Here is a 25156-nt window from a genome sequence, read left to right on the forward strand (position 1 = left end):
AAGTGAGTTTGGGAGTCATCACTCCTCTTCAATTTTTGGGAAGAGTTTGATAAAGATTAACATTAATTCTTTAAATGTTTGGTTGAATTCACCAGTAAAACCTCCTAGTCCTGGGCTTTTCTTTGCTAGGTAGTTTTTGATTATGGATTCACTCTTACTCATTGGTCTGTTCAAATTTTTGTTTCTTTATGATTCAGTTTTGGTAGTTTGTGTATTTCTAGGAATTTATCCATTTCCTCTAAGTTATCCAATTTGGTGGCATAAAATTGCTCGTAGTAGTCTCTTATGATTCTTTGTATTTCTGTGGTGTCAGTTGAAATGCCTCATCTTTCATTTCTGATTCTTTAATTGAGTCTTCTCTCTTTTTTTCTTTGTCTAACTAAAGGTTTGTCAGTCTTGTTTATCATTTCAAAAAAAGTTCTTAATTTTGTTGACCAATTGACCCATTTATCATTATATAATGACTTTCTTTGTTGTTACCATTTTTGACTTAAAATTCGTTTTGTTTGATGGAATTATAGCTACCTGTGTTTACTTCTGATATTCATTTGCATGGAATATCTTTTGCTATTCCTTAAATTTGAACCTATGTGTGTCCTTAAATCTGAAGTGAGATTTTTGTAGGGAGCATATAGTTCATCTTGATTTTTATCCATCAATCACTCTACCTTTTATATGGAGAATTTATTTCCATTTAAAGTAATTATTTATAGGTAACGACTTACTAATGCCATTATATTAATTTTTTTTCTGGCTGTTCTGTATTTTCCATATTCCCTTTTTCCTTTCTGGTTGTCTTCCTTTGTGATATGATTTTTAATAGTGGTATGCTTTAATTCCTTTATCTTTTGTGTATCTACTATAGGTATTTGCTTTTTGGTTATCATGAGGCTTACATAAAATATCTTATTTTTTAAGCTGATAATTTAATTTCAATCATATGCAAAAGCTAACTTTTTATCCCCTCTCCCCATATTTTACATTTTAATGTCACAATTTACATCTTTTTTATATTGTGTACCCATTAACAAATTATTGTAACCTTAGTTATTTTTAATATTTTTGTCTTTTAACCTTTATACTAGAGTTAAGTAGTGTACACACCACCATCACAGTATTAGAGTATTCTTAATTTGACTATGTACTTACCTTTCCAGTGAGTTTTATATTTTCATATCTTTCATGTACTATTAGTATCCTTACATTTCAGCTTGAAGAATTCCCTTTAGCATATAGTGTCTCATAATTCATGTAGGTTTTCTTAACCCTTTTTCATTCTTTTTTCTCCTCTGATTAGATAATTTCAAATGCCTTGTCTTTGAGTTCATAGATTCTGCTTGATCAAATCTGTTGTTGATGCTCTCTCCCACACTGCTCATTGATTTATGTTGTTCTTGTAGCCTTGTGTTTTGTCTGTGCATTTGATGGAGCAGCTACTGCTTCTAGACTTTACAAACTGGTTCTGTTGCAGAAAGATCTTCACCTGTGGGTGGGTGCAGGGACATTGACTGGGTGAGCTATTGCAGTTCTAGTTCCAGGGCATGCCATGTAAGTGGCATAGTCTCCCTGTAGCTCTGTCAGCTTAGGTCAGTGTTGGTGAAGATTGCATGGGTCCTCAAAGGCCAAGATTATTGGTGTCTGCAACTGCCATGAGTGCTGTTGGGATCTTCAGTGGTGAAGGCTGCTGGTGACATTCTGATCTTTTTTCTCCCCTGAGGGATGTCACGGCCAAGGGGATCTCTCTTGTTGCTAAGTTTGGCTTGCAGGTGCCCTCACAGTCATAGTGGCACTGATGTCTGATGCATGAGTGCCTATGGAATGGGGACAGATCTGATATCTGGAGCATGGGTACTAATGGTTGAAGAGCAGCTCCAGGGTCTAGGGCACTAGCTTGCCAGCAGTGATATTGGCTCTGTGCCTTAGGTGTTTGCATACATGGAGTAGCCACAGAGCTGGGGACTGGAGCACATGTACTTGCAGAGGACAGTGGCTCTGGGATAGCCACTGGATAGCTCATAGTAATGGTGGCTCCAGTGCCTGAGATGCAGGTACATGTAGAGCAGCTGCAGATCTGGGGTCTGGAGCACACAGTACAATCACTATTGGGGTCTGAAACAAGGGTGTGCATGGAGCAGCCAGGGCTGTGGGTCAGGGGCATGCGTGCAGTTGGGGATGGGGAACGAAAACCTTGGTCTCAGGGCAGCACAGCAGCAGCTCCTTATGTGGAAGGTGCAGCAGCATCTCTGTCCCTAAGCGGTCCATGATGGTGATGGCCATTGGTTACTTCAATCACAAAAGCTGCTGGTGTCTTCTGTGGAGCAGGCTGCTAGGGTCTGTGCTGAAGAGCACTACAGCTGTGAAAAATGCTAGAAGTCTGTTGTGGTCCTGAGCAGCAAGGATTGCTGGGGTTCTCCACAAAGCAGGCTACTGAAAACCATGATGGCAACTGCTATGTGGTTGCTAATGATAGCATCTGCCCTTCTTTGTTCTGAGCTGTCAAGAGATGTCTTAGTTGTGCTAATCTCCCCAGTGATCTTTTCTGTGTAGTTACTCTGTTTTTTGCTTCACTGTGTTGCTGTAGGTTCTTAATTGGACACTTGAGCCCTCCCAGGGCTATTTTTATCTTTGAATAGCTGTCTAATTATTGTTTTTCATGAGGGAACAAAGGCTGATATTTTCTACTGTGGCATTTTGCTGATGTCACTCTAACTCTACTCTTCTTTTCTAATATGGACATTTAAAGTTATAAATTTCCCTCTGAATACTGCTCTCACTGCATCCCGTAACGTTTTGATATACTGTGTCTTCATTTGCATTCATCTGAAAATATTTCTATATTTTCTTTTGAATTCTCCCTTGATCATTAGCTATTTATGATTATGTTGCTTGATTTCCACATATTTGTGATTTTCCTACATTTTCTTCTATTATTTCTGATTTTATTACATTGTGGTTGGAAAACATACTTCGTATTATTTATCTTCTTTAAAATTTACCAAGGTTTGTTTTATAGCCAGCATATGGTTTATCCTGGATAATGTTCCATATGCACTTGAGAAAAATGTATATTATGTTATTTATTGTTGGATAGAGTGATCTGTAGATGTCTGTTAAGTCTAGATGACTTCTAGTGTTGTTCAAATTTTCTATTTCCTTGTTGATCTTCTGTCTAGTTGTTTCATCTACTATTGAAAGTGGGTTATTTAAGTTCCAACTATTATTGTTGATGGTCTCTTTCTCCTTTCATTGCTGCCAGTGTAGGTTCATGTACTTTGAATGCTGTGATGTTACATCCATATGTGTTTATAATTGTTATAATTTCCTAATGGATTATAGATTCTAAGTTCATAGGTTTTGTAGTTAACATAGCTTTTCCCTAGGTTATGGATTTTAGGTTCTTTTTGTTTTTTACTCATTGTATGTGAGTGTGTGTGTGTGTAGATAATTAAGTGAGGATTCAAGATAGGCTCTTTCAGGGACCACAAGCCAAACAACTGGTCATTTTTAGTTTTCAAAAATGGAAAAACAGATGATTCAATTCATAGATCTACGGTTAATTATATTATATTGTTTTTATTTGCAGTATGGAAGAGGAAAAGCCATAGAAACAAAACTTTGAGCAAAATATATTCTTTTATTCTACCAACGACACTCAACATCTAATTAAATAATGGCTCCTATTTTAGGAAGCACAGGAAAATACGCCTCTTCTATTGTTCAAATAGTTTAGGTCATTGAATAACAACCTTAATAAAATCTCTGAAACTCCTAAAAACATTGCTATACAACATTTGTCAAATTGATGACATTTTCTGGAGAGTTGGAGTCACATTAATTATCACATCTCTAATAGGGACAACAGTATCGGATCCATTTTGGGACACTATTCGAGATCAGATCCTGGGCAAGCCATCTGAAGAAATCAAAGAATGTCATAGACCGAAGCCAGTCCTTATTCACACTGGAGAGGTAAAATTTTTTTTGTTCCTTTTTTTTTCATGATGAAATTAGTATATTGCTTTTTAAAATTTAGAAATTGTCAGATATGAGTGGTAGAGCTCTATTGGCATGGGAGGTCTTATTTAGATCTCCCCACATCAAAATATTTAATATTAAAAGTATAGATGCTATGAGTCTAACTAAAGAATATGAGATATGATTATTAAATATTCTGACTTAAAATTTATGATAAATAACCTAAACAATTAGAACACTGAAAAAGGAAGAATAGGATTAATGTTTATCTTATTTAAGATTCATTTATGTTATCTCCAGGACAGGAGTTCACACAGAATTCTCTGCAGAGAAAAAAATATTTCAGGTCATATAAAAAGGAACATATTCATATCTCAATTTTCTCACAGTTCAGGCAATGTTATTAACTAAAGAAATATTCTTTTACTACTTTTTTGGAACATGGATTTTTCACATTCTAAATATGAGAATGTCATATCAGTGTTCATAATATGAATTTTGATATAGAAAAATTTTAAATAGAGTGTTTTCCTAATATTCTATTAAAATTCTTCAGGTAAAAGAAAGAAGGGAAAAAGAAGTAGAAGGAAAGATTCTACACTAGTCTGACCTTGGAAAGGGATAGATTCTCTTTCAGAAAATTTGGGAAGTAAGGCAAAATTTGGTAACTGAAAATTTAAAGTGCTATTGAAGTAAAAAGAGAAGTCATTAAGTTAAGCTACCTCAAATAATGGAATTCCTTATTTATTTTGAATAAGGATAGTTACTACATACTCTAGTAGAATCCTTGGTTACCTGTTACTCATTGTGATTCCACAATGACTAATCCACCAAAAACTTCATTGATGAGAAAATAAGTCCAGGTTAATGGGGCATTGTCATTTGATATTCACATATTTTGACCAGATAGAATATTTAATGTTACATCATGAATTAGAAATAAAATCTATGATAATAGGATAAGGCACCAAAAACAGCTGGAAACACTTAAAATCCTTTAATAAAGGAATTTATGTGAGTATCACATGCCTCTTGACCATAGAAATAGTAATATTCCTAACACAGGTTTTATGTTTTGGGTTCTTAGCTGTCAAAACCTCATCCCTGGCACCCAGATATTGTTGATGTTCAGATTATTACTCTTGGGTCCTTGGCCATAACTGCCATCCCTGGGGAGTTTACGTAAGTTCTTTTTTAATTTGTAGTTAAAAATGTAATTATTATATATGCGTTTCTGTTGGAATCACTTCCTATCATTTCTGACTCCTTTATATCTCACTGTACTATATTTAGCAACAGTGACAAATATTCCCACCCTCTTTTGGTGGGGCCTCTAAAGAATAAATCTCTGTATGCTTATTACTAAGGTGTACCTTGAAGCAAATGTAAAAATTTGAAGACTTATCATTCCAAATTAAAATGGTGTAGTGAATTGCTCTGCCAACAGAAAAACTAGAAATAATATTAAAATACAGGTACTTGAAAAATTAGTTTAGGTATTAGAAACATGGAAGAATGTTATAAACCAGCTTTTTATGCAAGCTTTCCTATCTTAGTAAGTAGCAATTTTATATCTTTCCTGTTGCTCAGGCCCTAAATCTTGGAGTCATCCCTAAATTCTCTCTTTCAATTTCTCCCACTTTCAATCCTTCAGCAATGTTCTACATTCTACCCAACATTTTCTATCACTCCCCCACCCTTCTGAACTTCCTCTAGTCTAAGCCACCATTATCTCTCTCCTAGATTACTGCAATAACCTCTTGTCTTGCCATCTGGTTTCCTCTGTTATTTCTCTATCTTATTTTATCAACACCACAGCCAGAGGAATCCCTTTAAAACATCAAGTTAATATATGTGATTTAACTTTCTCAAAACCCTCTAGTGGCTTCCTATCTCACTCTAGGTAAATCTTCACACCCTTACAATATCCTATAAGGCCCTGTGTGATCTTCTGCTCATCAAACTCTTTGGTTTGATTTCATTCCACTCTTCCCTTTTGTTCCCCCCTGCTTCAACCACTTTGGCTTCATTGAAATTCCCAGATTCACCAAACATGCTCCTGTCTTAGTACTCTGGAACTTATGGTTCCTTCTGCCTGAAACACTTACCCTCCAGTAATCTCCATGGCTAACTCTTTTATTCCTCAGTTCTCTGCTGAAATCTCTAACAGAGATGCTAGCCCTGCTTATATTATAAGACATTGTCTTGACCCACCATTGCTTCCATCACCATAACCACCACCACAACCACCGCTACCACCACATCATTACAGCATCAGCACCAGCACCACCATCATCACGACAATGACCACCACCATTCCCTTTCATCCTCACCTTACCTTATATTTTCCATAGCACTTATTGTTATCTCACTTTTTAACTTGCTTATTGACCCTCTTCCCTCCTTAGAATGTTAGCTTTATACTGTTGAATAACACTTAAATGTGGGCCTGGTAAATAGTAGGTGCTGTGTTTTTATGAAGAATTAAATGAATGAATAAAATAGTAAGTTCTCAGTAGGCAGGAACAGTACACTCTCTACTTGTTTTAGCTCTATTAAGATAGAATACAACCCATATATTTTGCTGAATCAATGATGAATGGAAAATGAATGTGATCTTTTGCCATTGATATTTTTTGATTCTTTTTACTTCCTTCAAATTATCTGTTTTCATTTCAGAACTTGTTTTGAAGAAAGGACAGTCAGGAAAAAAACCTCAGCGTTAGCTTTGCTCTGTTATTGAGTTCCTAAATACTTTATTATTGTGTAACGAGCCAGGGTAATTTTTTGGTTTTCACTACAAAAGTCTTTCTGCATACTTTGCATACATTCTGAATAGGAAAATACTTAGATAATTTTGTTTTCTTTACTTAGGACCATGTCTGGACGAAGATTTCGGGAGGCAGTTAAAGCAGTAAGTTAAAAATGAAATAAAATACCTGTGCATTTATATTTGGTGAAGAGAAAAGAATTCTGTATCCATATGACTTAGTACCTTTAAATTAACCTTTGCTAAGATGATTAGAGTTTTATACTTCTTGACAATAATGGCTAGAGGTAAATATGAAATGTTGATGGTATAAGATCAAACTTACAAATGCATAAGGAAACTGTAGTCAGGTTAAAAATATTTTATTGGTATTTATTAATAGTTTAAAAATTGATTATGATTTTATAGATTAAATAATAAACAACCCCTAAGTACCTTAATATCTTAATGTCTTCTCTAAATAAAATCTAACACATGTTGGGAATTCTGTATTTTATCTATTATGTTCAGGAAGTATTGTAAATGGTTCTAAAATGATATAATCAACAAATATCTTATTACTTGGAGCTGGAAATAACTACTATGATAACTGATGAAAAACTCCCCATTGTACTTTTTAGGAAATTGATAAATATCTGTATTTTAGTAATAAGATTCTACATCTGCAGATGCAATCATTAGGATGTTCATATTTCCATTGACTTGCCCAATTATACTGCAGAGTTATGGCTCTAACTTTTCATCAGGAGTCTGATACTTTTGCATTCCTAGGTAGTTTTGATCATTAGAAAGAACATCATTGAGAGAGACAACTTACACTAATGATTCATAGCTGTGATTGTATGTTAAGTATAACTGGGATGATAATATAGTTTGAGACTAAGAGTAACTTTACTGGGTTCTACCTCCTTTCCCTTACCCCAGGAGTTTGCAACTTATGGAATGCAGAATATGACTGTTGTTATTTCGGGTCTATGCAATGTATATACACATTACATTACCACTTATGAAGAATACCAGGTAAAGTAAAAAGGTTTTATTATTTAAGTTAATTATACCCTGGTCAAGAGTATTGTATGAAATGCATACTTCCCTTCATGTTTTTAGGGCAGATAAAAGAATAATATACCAGAGATTGTATTTAGGAGTTCTAGGTTTACCATTTCTAAGTTCAGGTTAGAAATCTAGTCTCACTGACTTTCACTCTCCCTGAAATAAAGTATTTTGTTAGGGGCGCTGGTAATAAGCCTGGGTTGTGGCATACAATATTCCCAACTCTATCCATAATGCTTCTGGTGCCTTAAGCTTCTGTAGAACATGGGAAAACTCCCACTGATAGTTACTATTTATTGAATGCATGAGCTAAACACCTTGCGTATGTGACCTTAAGTAATCCTCACAATAAGCCCTGGAGTATGTTACTATTATATCCGTGGTACAGATTAAAAAATAGAGTCTCATAGAATTTAGGGGGGCTTCTGTCTGGTAATGTTTCCTAGTTTAGAAATAGAACAGAAAGTAGCCCAAGTACTTTTTAACAATAGTAGTTAAAAACATGAAAATAGTCTAGGATTCCACAATTAATCGTTTGTAATATATCCTCTGATATATCTTGGTAGTCTATACCCAGGCATACAGTCTACTCCTTGACAAATACTCAGGAATGCCAGCAGTAAAATCTGCTCTGTGCCCTCTGTTGAAATTCCCTGCCTTCTAGGAAGTCCTTGAATAAAAGTTCTTCATTGGGATGAACTTGGATAGGAATAATTTTCATTTATCCATTTTTTATTTATCTGTAACTATTATGTAGCATTTCCTTCAATTATGAATGTAGGAGACAAATGATAATAATATTGGCAGTACCTCTGACTTTGTCACCAGTAGGAACCACAGATATTTTTCATGTGATTTCAGATCTGGAAATATCATTTACTCTAATTGCTGTTTTAAAATCACAGTTATTAAATCCACTACTAGATCTTGTTATTCAGTAAAGAAGAGCAAACATTACTTCATCACAAAATGGGTTTATTATTGTTTTATTAGTATATTTCAGTCTAATTGGTTTCCTTTGCCAACTCATGCATTTTATTTTATGCATTTAGAAACATTACTCTGAGAGGGCTCCATAGGACTCAACAGATGGCTAAAGGAGTCCATGGCACGAATAAGGTTAGGAGCCCCTACAAGCTTATCTCCCGGTTCAGAGATATGCTCCTGCAAGGATTAATATTAATTAATTAATGAATTAAACAGATATGTGTTGTGACATACAGTATTAGCCACTTTCTGGGCATAACATTGACTAAGAATCTGCCCCTGCCCTCAAAATCAGTAGACTTTATGGCCTAGTAAAAGACAGAGAAGAAATCAGATGAGTACTTTTTGTGAAAGTGATGCACAAGGTGATATAAAAACAAAGAGCACCAGTCTAGACTGGGTATTTGAGCATGGGGACTGGCAGATTTTTTTTTGAATGATGTAGTTATCTGTCTGAGTTGTTGAGAATGAGTAAGGGCTAATTAGGCAAATAAAAGTTAAGGAAGGTGTTCCATATTGAAAGAGCTACATATTTAAGGTCTAGAGGGGAAGACTTAGTACATTTTAAAGGGGATAGTCAGACGGGCTAGAGTGGGAGGCAGGGGTTAGCTGATGAAAAGTCATGCTATGCTACACAGTTTTGACTCAACAAGGAAAGCTTTTGGGGACTGCAGTACAGTTCAGAGGAAGGAATTCTCTGATCAAATTTGTGATTTAGAAAGAGCACTAGGATGGCAGTATAGAAAATGAATTGGAAGTGTGGAGGTAGAGAACTGACAAAGAAACTGTAGTTACGATTAAAGTGAGAGGTAAGGGTTTGACCAAGGGAAAAGCAGTAGAGACAGAGGAAAATGAAAGAATTCAAGAGATTTCAAGGAATAATGACTTAGAGACTTATAGGATGTAGGATGAGGGAGAGAGAGAAGCTCAGAATGACTGCCAGATGATCCTGGCATAGGAGATTGGAAGGATGGTATTCACTAAGATTAAGAATGTTCCACATAATGCAATACATAGATGATGTATTATAGAATTGTAACCTATGTTGTTTTGTTGACCGTTGTCACCCCAATACATTTTAATAAAAATAAGAGAATGTTTCAGGGAAAGCTAGTATATTGGGAGTGATGAGTTCCATTTTAGATTCGATGAATTTGAGGTTCCTGTGGAACAACCAGAGGCTTGGAGCTCAGGTAAAAGGAGATGTATTTGATTCTGTTTTATAGCTTTATGATGGGTTAAGTGTCCTTCTCCAGATACTACTATTACCACCCAATTTATCCAGAGGTGACTAAGACTGTCATTTTTTCTCTCCTGCTGTATTCCTTGGGGGAAAACATTTATATTACAAGTACTTAAAAGAGACACAAGCCCAAGAGATATTACCCTCTTTTAGATTAAACGGACTGACAGTCCGAATGGCATAAGCCAGGAGAACTCATTGGCTTCAACAAGTAGTTGACGGGAGTCATGCCCTTTAGTTGGTAAATGGAAATGTCCAATCCCTTTGTCATAATTATTCTTGAATTGCGCCAGTTTGAGTTACATGGGATGTCCAAGCATCACTTCTCACCTAAGGTGTGACACCTCTGTAAACGGACTGAGACAGAGAGAACAGTGGACAACACGGCCCTGACTTTCTTGCAGGTTCAGCGGTATGAAGCAGCATCTACAATCTATGGACCACACACTCTGTCCGCTTACATCCAGCTCTTCAGAGTCCTTGCGAAGGCCATTGCTACGGTAATCAAAAATAGTATGTGTGTGAGTCTCAGGGCTGAGGAGATGCAGAGGGGAAGCAAAAGAGAAACTTAGCTGTGAGGTTCAGTTTCTTTGAAAACCTTTAGTTTTAAAGAATTTATAGCTATGAGGTATCAAGGAAATGAAAATGATAAATTCAGATTCAGTGACTATCTTTTGGTGGTGACAGCTTTTTTCATATGTATTATCTCATGTTATCCTCATAATCATCATGTGAAACATGGAGGTATCCTTTTTCCCCCTTATTTTTCAAATGAGCAAATAGGTTCAGAGATGATAAGTGATCCGGCTTATTATAACTATAGCTGGGACTTGAATCAGTGTTCTTTAATCCTGGCCAGACTCTTTCCAATCACTAGTTGAGCAGGTCATCAATTCTGAGATGCCCATTTCCATGTTATAACATCTCTAAAATTGGGGTGCATCTTTCAATCAGAAGAATCTTACAATTATAAGTAGTAGCATGTTTTTACTTTCTTGGTGGTTCAAAAATAATAATAGTTGTTGTAATTAATAGAGGCTTAGATTTGATCAAGTGTAACAGTACCTGGGAATATATATACACATTCTATCTATGTAAAATTTGCATGCCCAAGCAAGTTTACTTAAAGGAACTCCACTTGTGGAAGTCTTCCCTTTGAAAACAGTTATTTATGAAGCCTCACTCTAGAGAGGGAAGATTAGTCAACAAGCAGGATAAAGAGCTTAACTAATAAACAGATCATTATATAATAGCATATAAGCCCCAATAAGTGTACGAAACGATTATGACATAGCAAAAACAATAAAACGCTTTCAAAGAAAGAGCTTGGATATATTAAGTTGAAACAAATGAAATTGCTGTTTCTATAGGTCAAAATAGTTGAATATTGGCAATTTCATATGCTTCCACCTAATTAGTTCCTGTGTGTTTGAAGTTTTAGTACAAGGTATTAGGGTATGTTTTAATTACCTGATTATTATCATAATGTTCTTAATTTTATATTTGATACTTTTTTCCAAAGTAGAACTATTTTTATTTTTCATCGTAAAGGCTATAATAACTTGTAGGATATTCATATTATACAGAAAAGTATAAACTTATAACCCGTGCCTAGAGATAACTGCTTATAACCTTTTCTTAGAGATAACTTTCATTGCAATGATAGGTCTAGAGCTCTTCCCATGGGAATAGATTCTTCAAATTTTATAATAATATTTAGGAAGAAAAGTGCAATTCATTTTGTGGAAATTTGTTTCACACTCAATTTTATGATTATGTACCTAAGACTAGCTATGTGAGCTTGAAAAACTACTGAGTATCTCTAAGCCTATTTTCTCCTTTGCAAACTGGCAATGATAATAGATCATGTGGCTGTTGTAAAGATTAAATATATAAAGAGAGGATTACAGTACATTCAATACATATGAAGGGCTATATCAAATTTGAGGTTAGCATTTTGCTGACATTATTAAAGGTGCCAAATCTTGTAGAAAACACAGATTAAACTAGCCAGGATATAGGCTGATCTTAACTTTTAAATTAAAAATATATTTATTATATTCTTTAGTCAGCACAGAGAAAGATTTAGGAAAAAAATCTTGGTGTGAGTCTGGATCAGAGAGGCTCAACCCTTTTTAAAAATCAAAAGAATAATTACAGTGTCATGTTATGAAGGTTTGTCATGCATTAGGCCCCTGTCCAAAGTCACGCATTTAAAAAATGGTTGTCCTAGAATCTAAAGCTGTGTAACCTACTTCCAGGCTTCCACTCTGATCGCTGAACCATACTGCCTACGGGAAGGAAAGTGTAGCCAATGACCAAAAACTTTAATTTAGTGATGAAAGTTTAAATTATGCACATCTAGCTCACATTTTATTAAAGGAGAGAGAGAGAGAGAGAGAGAGAGAGAGAGACTCCTTTAATGAAGGCATTACTGGGGGCCAGGAACTTGGAAAGGGTCTTTGACTCTGTGTTGTGTGCTCCTTAAGCAAATGTTTGTTCTTTGTTCTAGGACACAGTAGCCAACTTGAGCAGTGGTCCAGAGCCTCCATTTTTCAAAGAATTGATAAGCCCATTAATTCCTAATATTGTGGATAGACCACCAATTGGCAAGAATTTTGGGGATGTCCTACAGCCCCCAAATCCTAAATACAGAGTGGTAAGACTTACGAAGAGATCTTGGAGTGCTTCAAAAGCCTGTGTTTGGAGGTTGGGGTTGGGGGAGGAAGATGTTGTTCAGTGGCACCACCTGCCTTTAATGATGCTATAGATCAGCTGTTAGCAACAGTAATTTTGATAATTGTTCTTATCTCTGCAGAGGCTCTACAGATAATGGGGAAATAATTATTTTTTCAGGTGGTAATTATATAAAATTGAATTTCTAAAATCCCAGTTTGTCTTTTTCTTCTTAAATGGATGGTCATGGCAATAGTCATTGGCACTCAGAAAAGCATCTCAGAAAAGGCACTCAGAAAAATCAGAGATAGGAAAAGCACACAGAAATGAAGCAGAATTTGCATCACAACTATTTTATATTTATCTTGTGTCTTGCAACTTGGTTAATTTGTTTATTAGTTCTAATAGGTTTTTTTGGGGGTGGGAGTGGATTCTTTAGAAATTCCTTAGAAATAATGTCATGTTATTTGCAAATAAAAACAACTTCACTTACTCCTTTTTGGATTTATTTTCCAGATGCTTTTAATTTTTTCTTTTCTTATTGCACTGGCTAGAATCTCCAAAACAATGTAGAATAGATATTGTAAAAGTGGGCATCCTTATCTTGTTTCTAATCCTCAGAGGAGAAGTGTTCAGTCATCAAGTGTGATTTTTTTTAAAGGATTTTCCTAGATGCCCTTTACTAGGTTGAGAAAGTTCCGTTCTATGTCTAGTTTGTTGAGAGATTTTATAAAGAAGGGGTGTAAAATTATTTCAAATGCTTTACTATGTCTACTTAGGTGATAATTTGGTGTTTCTCTTTTATTCTATTGATATGGCATATTGTATTCGCTGATTTTCAAGTATTAAATACACATTAGCTATGGTATATAACCTTTTTTATACGTTGTTGAATTGGGTTTGCTAATATTTTGCTAAAAAGTACTGGTGTCCATGAGGGATAGTTTTAGTCTCTTTTCACATCTTGTCTTTGTCTGCCTTTGGTATCAGGGTAACTCTAGTTCCAAGGAATGAGTTAGGAAGTGTTCCCTCATATATTTTCTGAAAATGTGTGTAAAAGATTGGTATCATTTCTTCTTTAAGTATTTGATGAGATTAACCAGCAAAGCCATCTGGACTTTGGCATCTTTTTATCAGAAAATTTTAAATTATGAATTCTTTTTCTTTATTTGTTGTAGGCCTATTCAGATTTTCTTTTCTTTTTTTTTTTTCTTGAGTCAATTATGTGTTTTACTAGGAATTCAATTTATCTTTAGGAATCTGTGTCTTCCTAAGAATTGTCATCTTTTTAGGACTTTATCCATTTCAAATAAGTTGTCTAATTTGTTGGGATGATGTTGCTCATAATATTTCCTTATAATCCTTTTAATTTCTGAAAGGTCAATAATGATGTCCCTTCTTACTTCCTATTTTGGTAATTTGTGTCTTCAAAGAAGTTTTAGCTTCATTGATTTTATTTATTGTTTTTCTGTTTTCTATTTCATTGATTTTTTAAATGTTTTATAATGTTTTGTATCCTTCTTCTGCCTGCTTTTATTTTCTTTTATTTTTCTCTTCTTCTCATTTCTTAAGATAGAAGCGTAGGTTATTTTTATGTTTTAGTGTACCTTTCATTCTTCTGTTGATTTTTTTATTTTTTATTTTATTTTATTTTATTTTTTGTTGATTTTTTTAAAGTTGTATATGTATTTAGTTATTTTTCTAGTAATTGTTTTAGGGACTTGGAAAGGAAAAGGAACTCTGCTTCTCTTCTGAACACTCTACTCTCAATACTCTATTCTCAATATTACTAACAGTATATGGGTGGAGGTATTCCCCACACCAAGCAATTCTCCAATTCTCTGTGGATACCAATTTAGGTGTCCTACAATTCAGTTCAATTCTGATACTGTCTACTTTGGGTTGGTGCAGATCCTCCAGATGCTCAGACTCATAAGACCGCGTATACCCCTCCTCCTCAATTCAGTCACCAATGGCAAATGCAAGTTGTCACCTGTGCTTCTGACCTACTGATTATAAATTGGAGATTCCCGTGAACCCCTCTTTATGGGCAATGATTTGTTAGAATGGCTCACAGAACTCAGGAAAGCAGTTTACTTACTAGATTGCCAGTTTATTATAAAAGGATTCAATTCAGGGACAAATGGAATAGGGCATCTGCCTAGGGCAAGGTATGGAGAAAGCAGCATGGAGATTTCAGATCCTCTAGCATGCCACCCTCTCCAAATCTTCATACATTCACCAACATGGAAGCTCTCTGAACTCCTTTAGGCATTTTTATGCAGGCTTCATTATGTAGGCATAATTTATTAAATCATTGGCCACTGGTCATTCACTCAACCTCCAGCCCCTTCCCCTGTTGCCTTTCAACTGCCAAACCGTTTGTTCCCCCGTGCTCTTCCCAGGATTTCACAAGGGAGTGCCTCAGCAAACTGAGGCCTGATGGAGAGATATCAGAAAAGCTCCTTTGATGGGAAGTCTCAGCAAATTGAGACCCGATGGAATTACATCGGTCCCTACCCTTCAATGGATTCCTTGGAGATGTGCGTGTGTGAAGGCAAAATACAAGCTGGAACACAATGGGAACTTTTGGAAAGACAGCCAGCAGGCTACTAACACACAGATTTTGAAATTAACAATCTTTTACCTCTTTAGAAGTTTACCAATAAAAACTACGCATTGGCCCAATTCGGGGGTCAGTTCCTGAGGCTGATTCCCTTGGCCCCGCAGTTGCACTCTATTCATGGCTACTTGTCTTTTCTTAACCCTGCTCCTCCGTTCTCCCTCCCCACAACCCTGGACATTGTGCTGGACACGACATTTCCCCCTCCCTGGAGATCAAGGGGGTGGAGTGAAAAGTTTTAACCCTCTAATCCTATGGTTGGTTCCCTGGACAACTAGCCCAGCCATAAATTCTCGCATTAGAACACAAACAGATATATCACTTCAAAGATTCAAAGGGTTTTAGGAGCTGTGTACCAGAAATTTATGTCTTATTGTGTCTCAGGTCTATAATAATGCATCTTAATTAATCACAACCTACCTTTCAATATAATACTAACTTAATTCCAAAATATGTAAAAAGATTGGTCCAATATATCTATTTTTCCTTTCCCTCCTTTGTGATGTTATTGTCACATGTATTACACCTATATATAAATGTACTAATATACTGTTACAATTGTTGTTTTATACAATCTTATGCTTTGTAAAGAGGTTAAGATTTGGAAAAGTATATTTATGGAATATTTTTTGTTTATCCACATATTTACCAGTTCTGATGCTTTTTATGCTTTTTTAAGAATTTGAATTACCATCTAACATAATTTCCTTTCAGCCTAAACAATTTCCATTAGTATTTTTTGTAAGACAGTTCTGCTAACAACACATTCTCTCAGCCTTTGTTTATCTGGAATGTCTTTATTTTCCATTTATCTTTGAAGAGTAATTTTGCTGCATCCTTGGTTGAAAAATTGTTTCTTTTATCATTTAAAATATGTTATCCTGTTGTTTTCTTTGAGTATGTTATCCTGTTAAATGGCTATGTTCTCACTCTCTAATGAGAAGCCAACTGTTAATCTTATTATAGTATCCCTGGAAGTAATGAATCATTTTTCTCTTACCGCTTTCAAGATTTTTCTTTTTGCCTGTGTCTGCCACCAGTTTGCTATTAAGTATCTGAATGTGAGTCACTTTGTGATTATCTCCCTTGGGATTTATTGGGTTCTTTGGAAATGTAAGGCAATGCTCATCAAATTTGGGAAGTTTCAGCCATTGTTTCTTCAAAAAAATTTTGTCCATTTTTTTCTCTCTTCTGTAATTCTGAGACTTCTGTTTTGTAAATGTTGGTTTGGTTGATATTATCCCACATGTTTCTGAGGTTATTTTAACTCTAATTTTTTTCTCTTTATTCTTCAACTAGAATAATTTGTTTTGATACCTTTTGTTCACCTATGCTTTCTTCTGTCATCTCACATTTGCTATTAAGCTCCTCTAGTGAATTTTTCACCTCATTGTGGTGATTTTCAACTCCAGAATTTCTAATTGGTTCTTTTTAATTAATTCATTTCATTGAGGTTCTCTATTTGCATAGCCATTATAGTCATACTTTCATTTACTTCTTCAAACATGATTTAGATTAGTTTTTAGAACATTTTTATCACAGTGGTGGGAAGTCTTTGCTAAATCCAGTATCTGGGGACACAGAAAGGGAGTTTTAATTGCTGCTTTTTTCTCAGTATGGGCAATGCTTTCAAAATATCTTATATTTTCTTGACTACTAGATGTTTTTGGTTATATTGTATCAACTCTGAATTCTAGCTTCACCTCTTCAGCAGAGAGTTGTTTTTGTTTGCTCATTTAAAACAACTAAATTAGTAAAGTCTGTCTCTCTTGCAATGTGTGGCTGCTGATATCTTTGCTCAGTTTTTTAAATTCTTGATTTTACTTTTAAGTCTAACTCTCATAGTGTTCCTGTGATTACATCACTTAATGTTCAACCAAATGTTGGTCAGAATTTGTGTTTAGATGCCTCAGAGAGAAAGATTTTCAATCTCTGTTGATGGATCTGTGTGGGCTGCGGTATGTATTCAAACTTCAGACCGTGTTCCAGTCTACCCCAGCTTTTAATTTCCACTAGACTCTCTTATGTTTCCTCTGCACCCCACGTAGACTCCATTGTCCAGGGATGTGTGGGTGATTTGGGTTTGCTCTGGTCTCTGCTGTGCATGCTCATAGCCTCTGGTCAATTTAGGATAGAAGGAGAGCTTATTACGAGCACTATGGTTACCTTACCTCCCCAAACACTATCAAATCTCTAACTAGCCCACCTGTCTACTAACCTCCACTAACCTCTAATGTTTGCCTTCTGCTGAGATCATGATTTTAAATATAATAGCTATATTCCAAATCAGATGAGTTCCTTCTGGTAGCAGCAGGAAAGCAATTGATTTCATGGCCTTCCCCACTCTGGTTGAATTACAGTGCCACAGAGGATGGGAGCAACCCTGTTAAGAACACTAAAGACTTCTGCTCTTACCTTAAGTTTAATGACTAAACAATTCTCTGTTTGGTTGATATCAAAAGTGCCAAAATGGTTATTTTTGAAAGTTTGTCATATACATATATTTATTTGCTTTTTGGGGAGAGGACATATCAGAAGTGCCTCACTCTGTCATGTCAGAAGTGCCTGTTGTATACCACTTCCGTTTGTATTGGTGTGTTGTATCTGTAGTGGGGTTGTTTCTCATTGTTAAGATGAATATGAGTAAATAGTAAATTGTGAATGTAGAAAAAGCATCAAGGAAAAGAAAACCTTTAAGGATTAGGACAATTTGGCTAACAGACATAAAGTTTATTTTTAAGATAAACCATAATATTTGCTGCCAGGCTGATTGCTTTATATAAGCAATACAGTGATTTTTGCAGGATATTCTAATTGATTGTTGTTGGAACATTTTGCTAGCTGTTGTTTAGATTAGCTAATTTGGTAATCTCACTGATGAGAATAAATACAAGGAGATAAAATGATGATAGTAATACAGGGGAGTTAATAGTAAAGTAAATAATTGAGCAGCACATCTCTGTTAAGATGGTCAGCATGGATTCTGAATCCATGGCAAATTTTTATTGAAAAAATGTTTTCAGTGTGAGCTAGGTCTTGGAGGATGAGTAAGAGTTCATTGTACCCATCAAGATATACCATCTCTGGGGTCCATAGACAGTAGAGGGCTTAAGGTAGAAGAGTGAGTGGAAACTTGTAGAAGGTCTCATGTACCACAGTAAGTGATGGGAAGATTTATTTATTTGTTAGTTTGTTGTTTTAAAAGTCCTTTATTGATGTATCATTGATATACCATAAACTATACATATTTAAAGTGTGTCATTTGGTAAATTTTTGCTATTAAGATTATATATTTCCTCTTCGGTGATCTTTGACAGTTTCCATATTTCAAGAAATGCGTCCATTGCATTTCATCTAACTTATTGAATTTATGGGCATAAAGTCATGAATAATATTTCCTTATTGTATTTTAAATATATGCACAATATGTATTGACATCACCTATTTCATTCACAATACTGATGATTTGTGCCTTCTGTCTGTTTTTTTCTTGATCAGCCTGGCTCGTGGTGTTCTTTCCTTTCTTCCTGGTCTTTGTGCTGTTGTTGTCATGCATTTTACTTTTATGTAATTTATGGACTTCTCCCTGGAGTGTTCTTATTATTTACTTTAAACAGTAAATTGTCTTTTATATAGCATTAAATAGTAAGAGAAACATTTTATTTACTCACACATTAACAATTTCTGGAGCTCTTAATTTCTTTGTATAGACCAGAATATCCATCCAGTGTCATTTTCTGTTCACTTGAAGGACATCCTATAACATTTTTCTTTCTTCTTTCATATGTTTGAAATGTCCTTATTTTGCTTTTCTTTTTGAAGGATATTTTCATGTTTATGGAATTCTTTTTATGTCTTCAACTCTGTCTAAATGCACCAAAATAAAATTCATTATCCAAAAATTCTAGAGTAATATATTGGCCCAAACTTCCATGTCCATTGTTACAAGGGCACTTAATCTAATAGTCTCAGAAGATAACTCACTTGATTAAATAGAACAGAATCTATACAGGTACCCAGAATCTTAGAACATTTCATAAATAATGGTCTAAATATGAGCAGAGCAAAAAATACTTTTACTAGAACTCACAGAATGAATTTTTATCTTCAGGGAGAAGTTGTTGAAGTTACATTTGTTGGTGCTAACCCAAAGAATTCAGCAGAAAACCGGGTAAGCATCAGTGATTCATTGTGCAACTTTAAAGTCACCTTTTAGCTTTTCATTTACTTCAATATCCCTATAGAGGTTAACAACATGCAGATAAATGTTCCAACTTGCTTTTCACCTGATTTTGTAGGTGTGGGGAAATTTTCAGTGAGAGCAGTGAATGTGGAATTGAATCTGGAAAAAAAGTACACAAATATTTAACTGGCTATACTTAGGACCCCCTATAGCACAATGCATTGAGAACTGCATTGTCTTTTGAGAAGATGTAAATTTGGATACAATCCCATTTATGTATCCCAATTTAAAAACTCTGCTAAATTTGGTGAAATAATCAAAGGTCTTAGAGTGAAGTATATCTTTGTTTCCCTCCTACTCCCTCTTTGACTCCTGTCTTCCTCTAGCACTGCTGCCTCATGTCCTCCCTTTACTGTGGGAATGACCATTGGTCCTCAGGTGGATGCTCTACTGGCTTGGAACCCTGATCCATGTGCTTTACTTTATCTTGCACCATTCATTTCCCTATTCTTTTCTACTGGCCCTAATAGGATTTTTACTTACTAATCTTGAAAAATGACAGAAGAAGTACATGTCCAGTGCAAAAACAGATAATATACAAAATGCTTAAGGTAGAATGTGAAAGGATCCCTATTTTCATAAATGTTTTAAATAGTCTGTTACATATCATTTCATACTTTTTTGTTTTATTATATATGTTTATGCATATATGACAAAGTATATATATGTGTAATATACTGGTTAATAAAATTAAGTCATTTTACTCCTCTGCAACACCCTTAGAATATTACACAAGCTATAACTAGATATAGTCCAGTTTAAAAATTCAAACAATACATAAAAATAGAGGAAAAAGAGAGTGAGTATATAAAAGTGATTTCAAGGTCAGATTTTTCACTGTGGCTGAGGATGCATTCACTCTATCAGTGAGCCATTCTTCCCAGGGCCCACTGTCACTTATAACACAAAACACTTTTCCCAAATGAGCCTTCCCATTTCTGTTCATTAGAATATTATTATTGCTGTGAAAACAATTGTGGCAATAATGACATTGTCAGAAAGACATTGGGCAAAAATGTTCGACTACTTGGATAATTGACATGTACCTGTTTGAAATAATTTCTCTAGGCAGTCACCTGTGCCAGAGTATTTACATGTTTATAACATTATTTTTATGAATATATCAAAGTGTTGCAGTAAAATTACAGGATTAACTGTCATTTGATATCCCTAGGGTAGAGAAATACTACTATCGTTATTGCCATGAAGAAGCAGCAGAACAAAATGCTTAAAACACTAAAGTGACAATAGAATGAATTTCTAAGAATGCTGTGGGACAAGGCATAAAACAACTTCCAATACGTTTTATTAGTAATAACCATCACATCCTCACCACTATTATTGAATGCTTACTATTTGCAGGTACTAAACTAAGTACTTTACATACATTATCACAGAATCTAATTTACTCCTCACTGCTACCCAATGAGTTCTGTTTTATTATCCCTATTTTACTGAGGCCTAGAGAGATTAATAACTTATATTATCTAATTGTGTATCTGGAAAAAGGTTAAGGTTGGGAAGTAGGGAAAGAATGGTCATATAATTCACATATGCAGTGGCCTAGACTTGTTGTCAAATCTGTACTCTAGACCTATACACTAGTGGTACCCACTCTATCTCCTACCCCATCTAAGGCCTCCTTTCTTCCCTAAAGGGCCAGAAATAGCTCTCTTTATACGTCACCATCGTTATGAAAACTTCCTTATTGAATATAATCTATCAGTTGAGTAATTAGAAGAGAATTTGAAATACTCCTACAGCCCAGCTGTAAATAAGGGATTCATTCAGTAAAGGTTTATGTGAACACCTGGAAATGGCAGGTGTAAGGGGTTATGATGGACAAAGGTAAATTAGAGACAAGTTGTGCCCCAATGGCCACAATTTAAAGGATTTTGTGGAAAATTGGAGATGTATGGCTTCTGTGTCTTTTAATTTGTTATATTATTCAAATCTATGCTTTGTTTGAAGCCGAATTCTTAGTCTGAAACAGATTATTATAGCAATTTTCCAATGAGAAAATAAAATTTGCTTATGCTATGTTTTCTAGAAATCCATTATGACGAAATATTGGAATTGCTTTTAGCATCCAGGACAAGAAAGATTTATGCATGCTTTTCAATTTGTTCACTTGGGAAGCTGTATTTACTAATAATTCATATATCTGCAAATGGAAAGATGAGGAAACTTTCCCATTTTCTTTCCTAAATCTTGAGGTGACTAGATAAAGTCTTAGATTATAGATTAGTAAACATGTCATGAAAAGGTTTGACTTATGCCTTTTTTAAATTTCAAGTTTTATTTTGTCTCCTTTGCTTTAATTTCCAAAATTTGCTATCATCTCTGAAATTCTGCTTCATTCAATTTTCTAAAAAAAAAGTTATGGTTTTTAATAGACTGGATAAATTAACATTCTGAAGACATTGCATAGAATGTTGAGAACCACCTAAGAATTTGAATGAAATTCGAATACATTTTCATACAAGGTCAATGGTAGGTTAGCATACAGTCAACAAGAGTATTTACAGACAGGTTCCTTCTGTTACTCTTCGATGTCTGATCAGTTCTGTTAATTGCATTCCAGACCCATCAGACTTTCCTCACCGTGGAGAAATATGAGAGCATTTCCACAAGGTGGCAGATAGTGCATAATGATGCCTCCTGGGAGACTCGGTGAGCATGTCTATTGAATATTTTGTCTTTCAAGCCTTGGAAACAGTTGGTTAGTAATGCAGGGGAGACAAATGGGAAGACTGGCTCAATACATGATATTAATGATATCAAATTCTCAAGGAGCTGGCTGGCCATATTTAGTTGATTTATTATACTTCATATTTTTCTACAAAACAGTGCTTCTGTAAGATTAGGTGCTAATGAGGTTATGACCTCCATTCTTATAAACATCTGTTAATTTAGTTTTTTGTGTGATCACAGACATTACCCCTAAAACTGTCTAGCCTTCTTGCAAATTGGTTGAAAGGGGGCCTGGTTGAAGGTGTGTTCAGATAGCTCTGCAGAGCTTGACATTCCTTCTGGGAAAATAACGAGTCTATGCATGTATTGTGTGTTTATATATGGTCAATGATTCTTCATTTGAATTACTAACACATGAGAAGCTTGAGTGTTTAAGTCTTCCTGACTAAAGTAAGAAAGAAATATGCTCATAGAGTTTCTTCAGAGAGACATATATCTCTGTGCCCTTTGTTACCAAATATTGAGCTGAATAGATATTTTGAAGATTTGAAAATGTGTCTAAAATAAGAAAATGTTTCTATTCTCAATTTTATAAATTTTACCACAAGACAGTGGCATGGAAGTGGGCAAAGTTTTTGCCAATTTATTTCTATTTAGATTACCTATAACTAATCATGATTACCTATGATTATTTGTATGTTGGTTGTATTCACATGGCTAACTGAAAATACAGATTTGACCATGTTGTGGCCCATTTGATAACCATATGTAAATATTGGCATAATCTTCCTTGTGATCTTTAGGACTCTAAAGGGTATGGCTGAATTTTAAACAAGTCATAAATACATATTTATTGTTAAAATAAGGTTATACAGATAATATAAAAAGAAGGATTTATTTTCAAAAGCCCCACATCAGAATAGCAGTCAGCACTGAGGGTATGTATAGACTTCAGCCCTGTTCATCAGCAGCAAAACCATCAGCTGTTTATTGAGAGCACTGGGCCTATCACTGAGAAACATAGAAGGTTGAGCACACCTTTTGTGCCCATTTCTACATATTTTAGGGTATTGCTCAGTTAGCTCATTGTATCTCATTGTACCTAGAGGTGCATCTGAACCCCCTGTCATGGTCTACGAGGACCAATGTGATCTGACTTCATCTGTTTCTATCATCTCAATTACGCTTCTACAGTTTTATTATGTCCTAATTCTACTGACCTGCATTCTGTTCCTTGGCTGTACCAAGTTTGTTCTTGCTTCAGACACTTTGCATTCTATGTTCCCTCTTCTTAGAATGTTCTTCCTCTAGCTATTGTGGGTTCAGTTTAAATGACATCTCCTTAGAGATACCTCTGTGTTCCTTTCTTCATTTCACTTACCACTTTTAAAATTATTTGTGGTTTCCTTGCTCATTGCCTTTCTTCTATCATTGAGAAACATAGAAACTTTGTCTCATGTCTTTCTTGCTCCATGAATTTTTGGATCATGTTTATCTTGCTCACTACTGTATCCTCAGTACTTCTAGAATAGACTCTGGCACATATGTTCATTAAATGTATATTTTTAATAAACAAATGTCGTTGCAAAAAGACGTGTCAGTTGAAGAAGAGAAAGACAAGGGCTAAAAGGATGCTATAGAAATTCTAAAGCAGGAGACATCTGTGTTTTGAATATGAGGTAAAACTTCCTGTGATGGATATAGTTTAGGTAGTTTGAAAGGTAGAACGAGTAAAGGTATTTCTACAAATGATTGTTCATTAAAGTTTCTCTTCTAGAAAGTATTTATCTCTGTTTTGTTCATTGTTATACTCTCAATAGCTAGACTTAGTGCCTTGCTCATGGTTGGTGCCCCCTGAATATTCATTTAATGAGTAATACATTTTTTTCTAATCACACATTTTAAAGAGTAAAATTGGGTTTGTTTGTTTGTTTCCTACCAACAGTTTCAATTGGCACAAGGGATTCCTGGGTCGTAGCAATGCAACGATAGAATGGCATATTCCAGATACGGCCCAGCCTGGAATCTACAGAATAAGATACTTTGGACACAATCGGAAGCAGGACTTCCTCAAGCCTGCTGTCATACTTCCATTTGAAAGCACTTCCTCCACTTTTGAAGTTGTAACGACTTAGTAAAAAGTTGAAAAACCATTTAAAGAGCAGCTTTGCTCTGTATAATTTCTATAACTGATTTCACATGAATGTAAACTATCATAATGACATCTATAAATGTCCCAGTTTGGGGGCAAATAGTTTACTTCTAACAGGACAGACGTGTGTGTGTGTGTGTGTGTGTGTGTGTGTGTGTGTGTGTGTATGTGTGATGTGTGTGTGTCCCATTTACCTTGCTCTAGTAGTTTTGTACCTCATGGTCTACAGCATGATTTCCCTCGGGACCTTATGGCTGTTTAAAGGGACAGTTCCCTAATATGAAACCTCTGAAATTTTAGTAAGAGTGGTTTAAGATGTGTGAACAAAGGTTGAACTATTTATTTATAGAATTGTTGAATGATAGCACTGAAAAAGTTTAAACAGATCATCTAGTTTGATCCTTTATTTTGTAAGTAGGAAAATGAAGTTTTATGGATTTAAGATTAGCATGAGGCTACAGGATATTTCCCCCAGTTACATTTTAATACACTATATGAACATTGACCATAAGTATATTGATATAAATGTAAATATAGAGAAAAGTAGCATGAAAACTAGCATACCAGTTTTTCTATATTGAGCACGGCCTTTCAGAGCAGTTACTCTGGAGTTGATATGGCTAATCCAGATTTGTTGTTGATGCTCAAATCATTTCTGGAATTGCCTTCAGAGCCGAGTTATAGGAAGTCAGATTTGTAATATTTTGATCATGCTTTGTGTTTCCTTAAGTGCCCTTATC

General features: G+C 35.1%; 1 protein-coding gene across 1 annotated transcript in view; it reads left to right on the plus strand.

Moving 5' to 3' along the window:
* The window catches only part of ASAH2 (N-acylsphingosine amidohydrolase 2), a 63058-nt gene extending 38519 nt beyond the window's left edge, over positions 1 to 24539 (plus strand). Inside the window, exons 13-21 of the mRNA XM_081074176.1 lie at positions 3854 to 3969; positions 5063 to 5157; positions 6850 to 6889; positions 7670 to 7765; positions 10433 to 10528; positions 12541 to 12687; positions 19439 to 19498; positions 22155 to 22243; positions 24210 to 24539. Coding sequence (XP_080930302.1) covers positions 3854 to 3969; positions 5063 to 5157; positions 6850 to 6889; positions 7670 to 7765; positions 10433 to 10528; positions 12541 to 12687; positions 19439 to 19498; positions 22155 to 22243; positions 24210 to 24399 — 929 coding nt within the window. The 3' untranslated portion in view covers positions 24400 to 24539. The remainder of the gene's footprint in view (positions 1 to 3853; positions 3970 to 5062; positions 5158 to 6849; positions 6890 to 7669; positions 7766 to 10432; positions 10529 to 12540; positions 12688 to 19438; positions 19499 to 22154; positions 22244 to 24209) is intronic.
* Positions 24540 to 25156: the final 617 nt, after the last annotated feature.

This window comes from Rhinolophus hipposideros (assembly GCF_964194185.1).
Source record: "Rhinolophus hipposideros genome assembly, chromosome: 15".
Lineage (NCBI taxonomy): Eukaryota > Metazoa > Chordata > Mammalia > Chiroptera > Rhinolophidae > Rhinolophus > Rhinolophus hipposideros.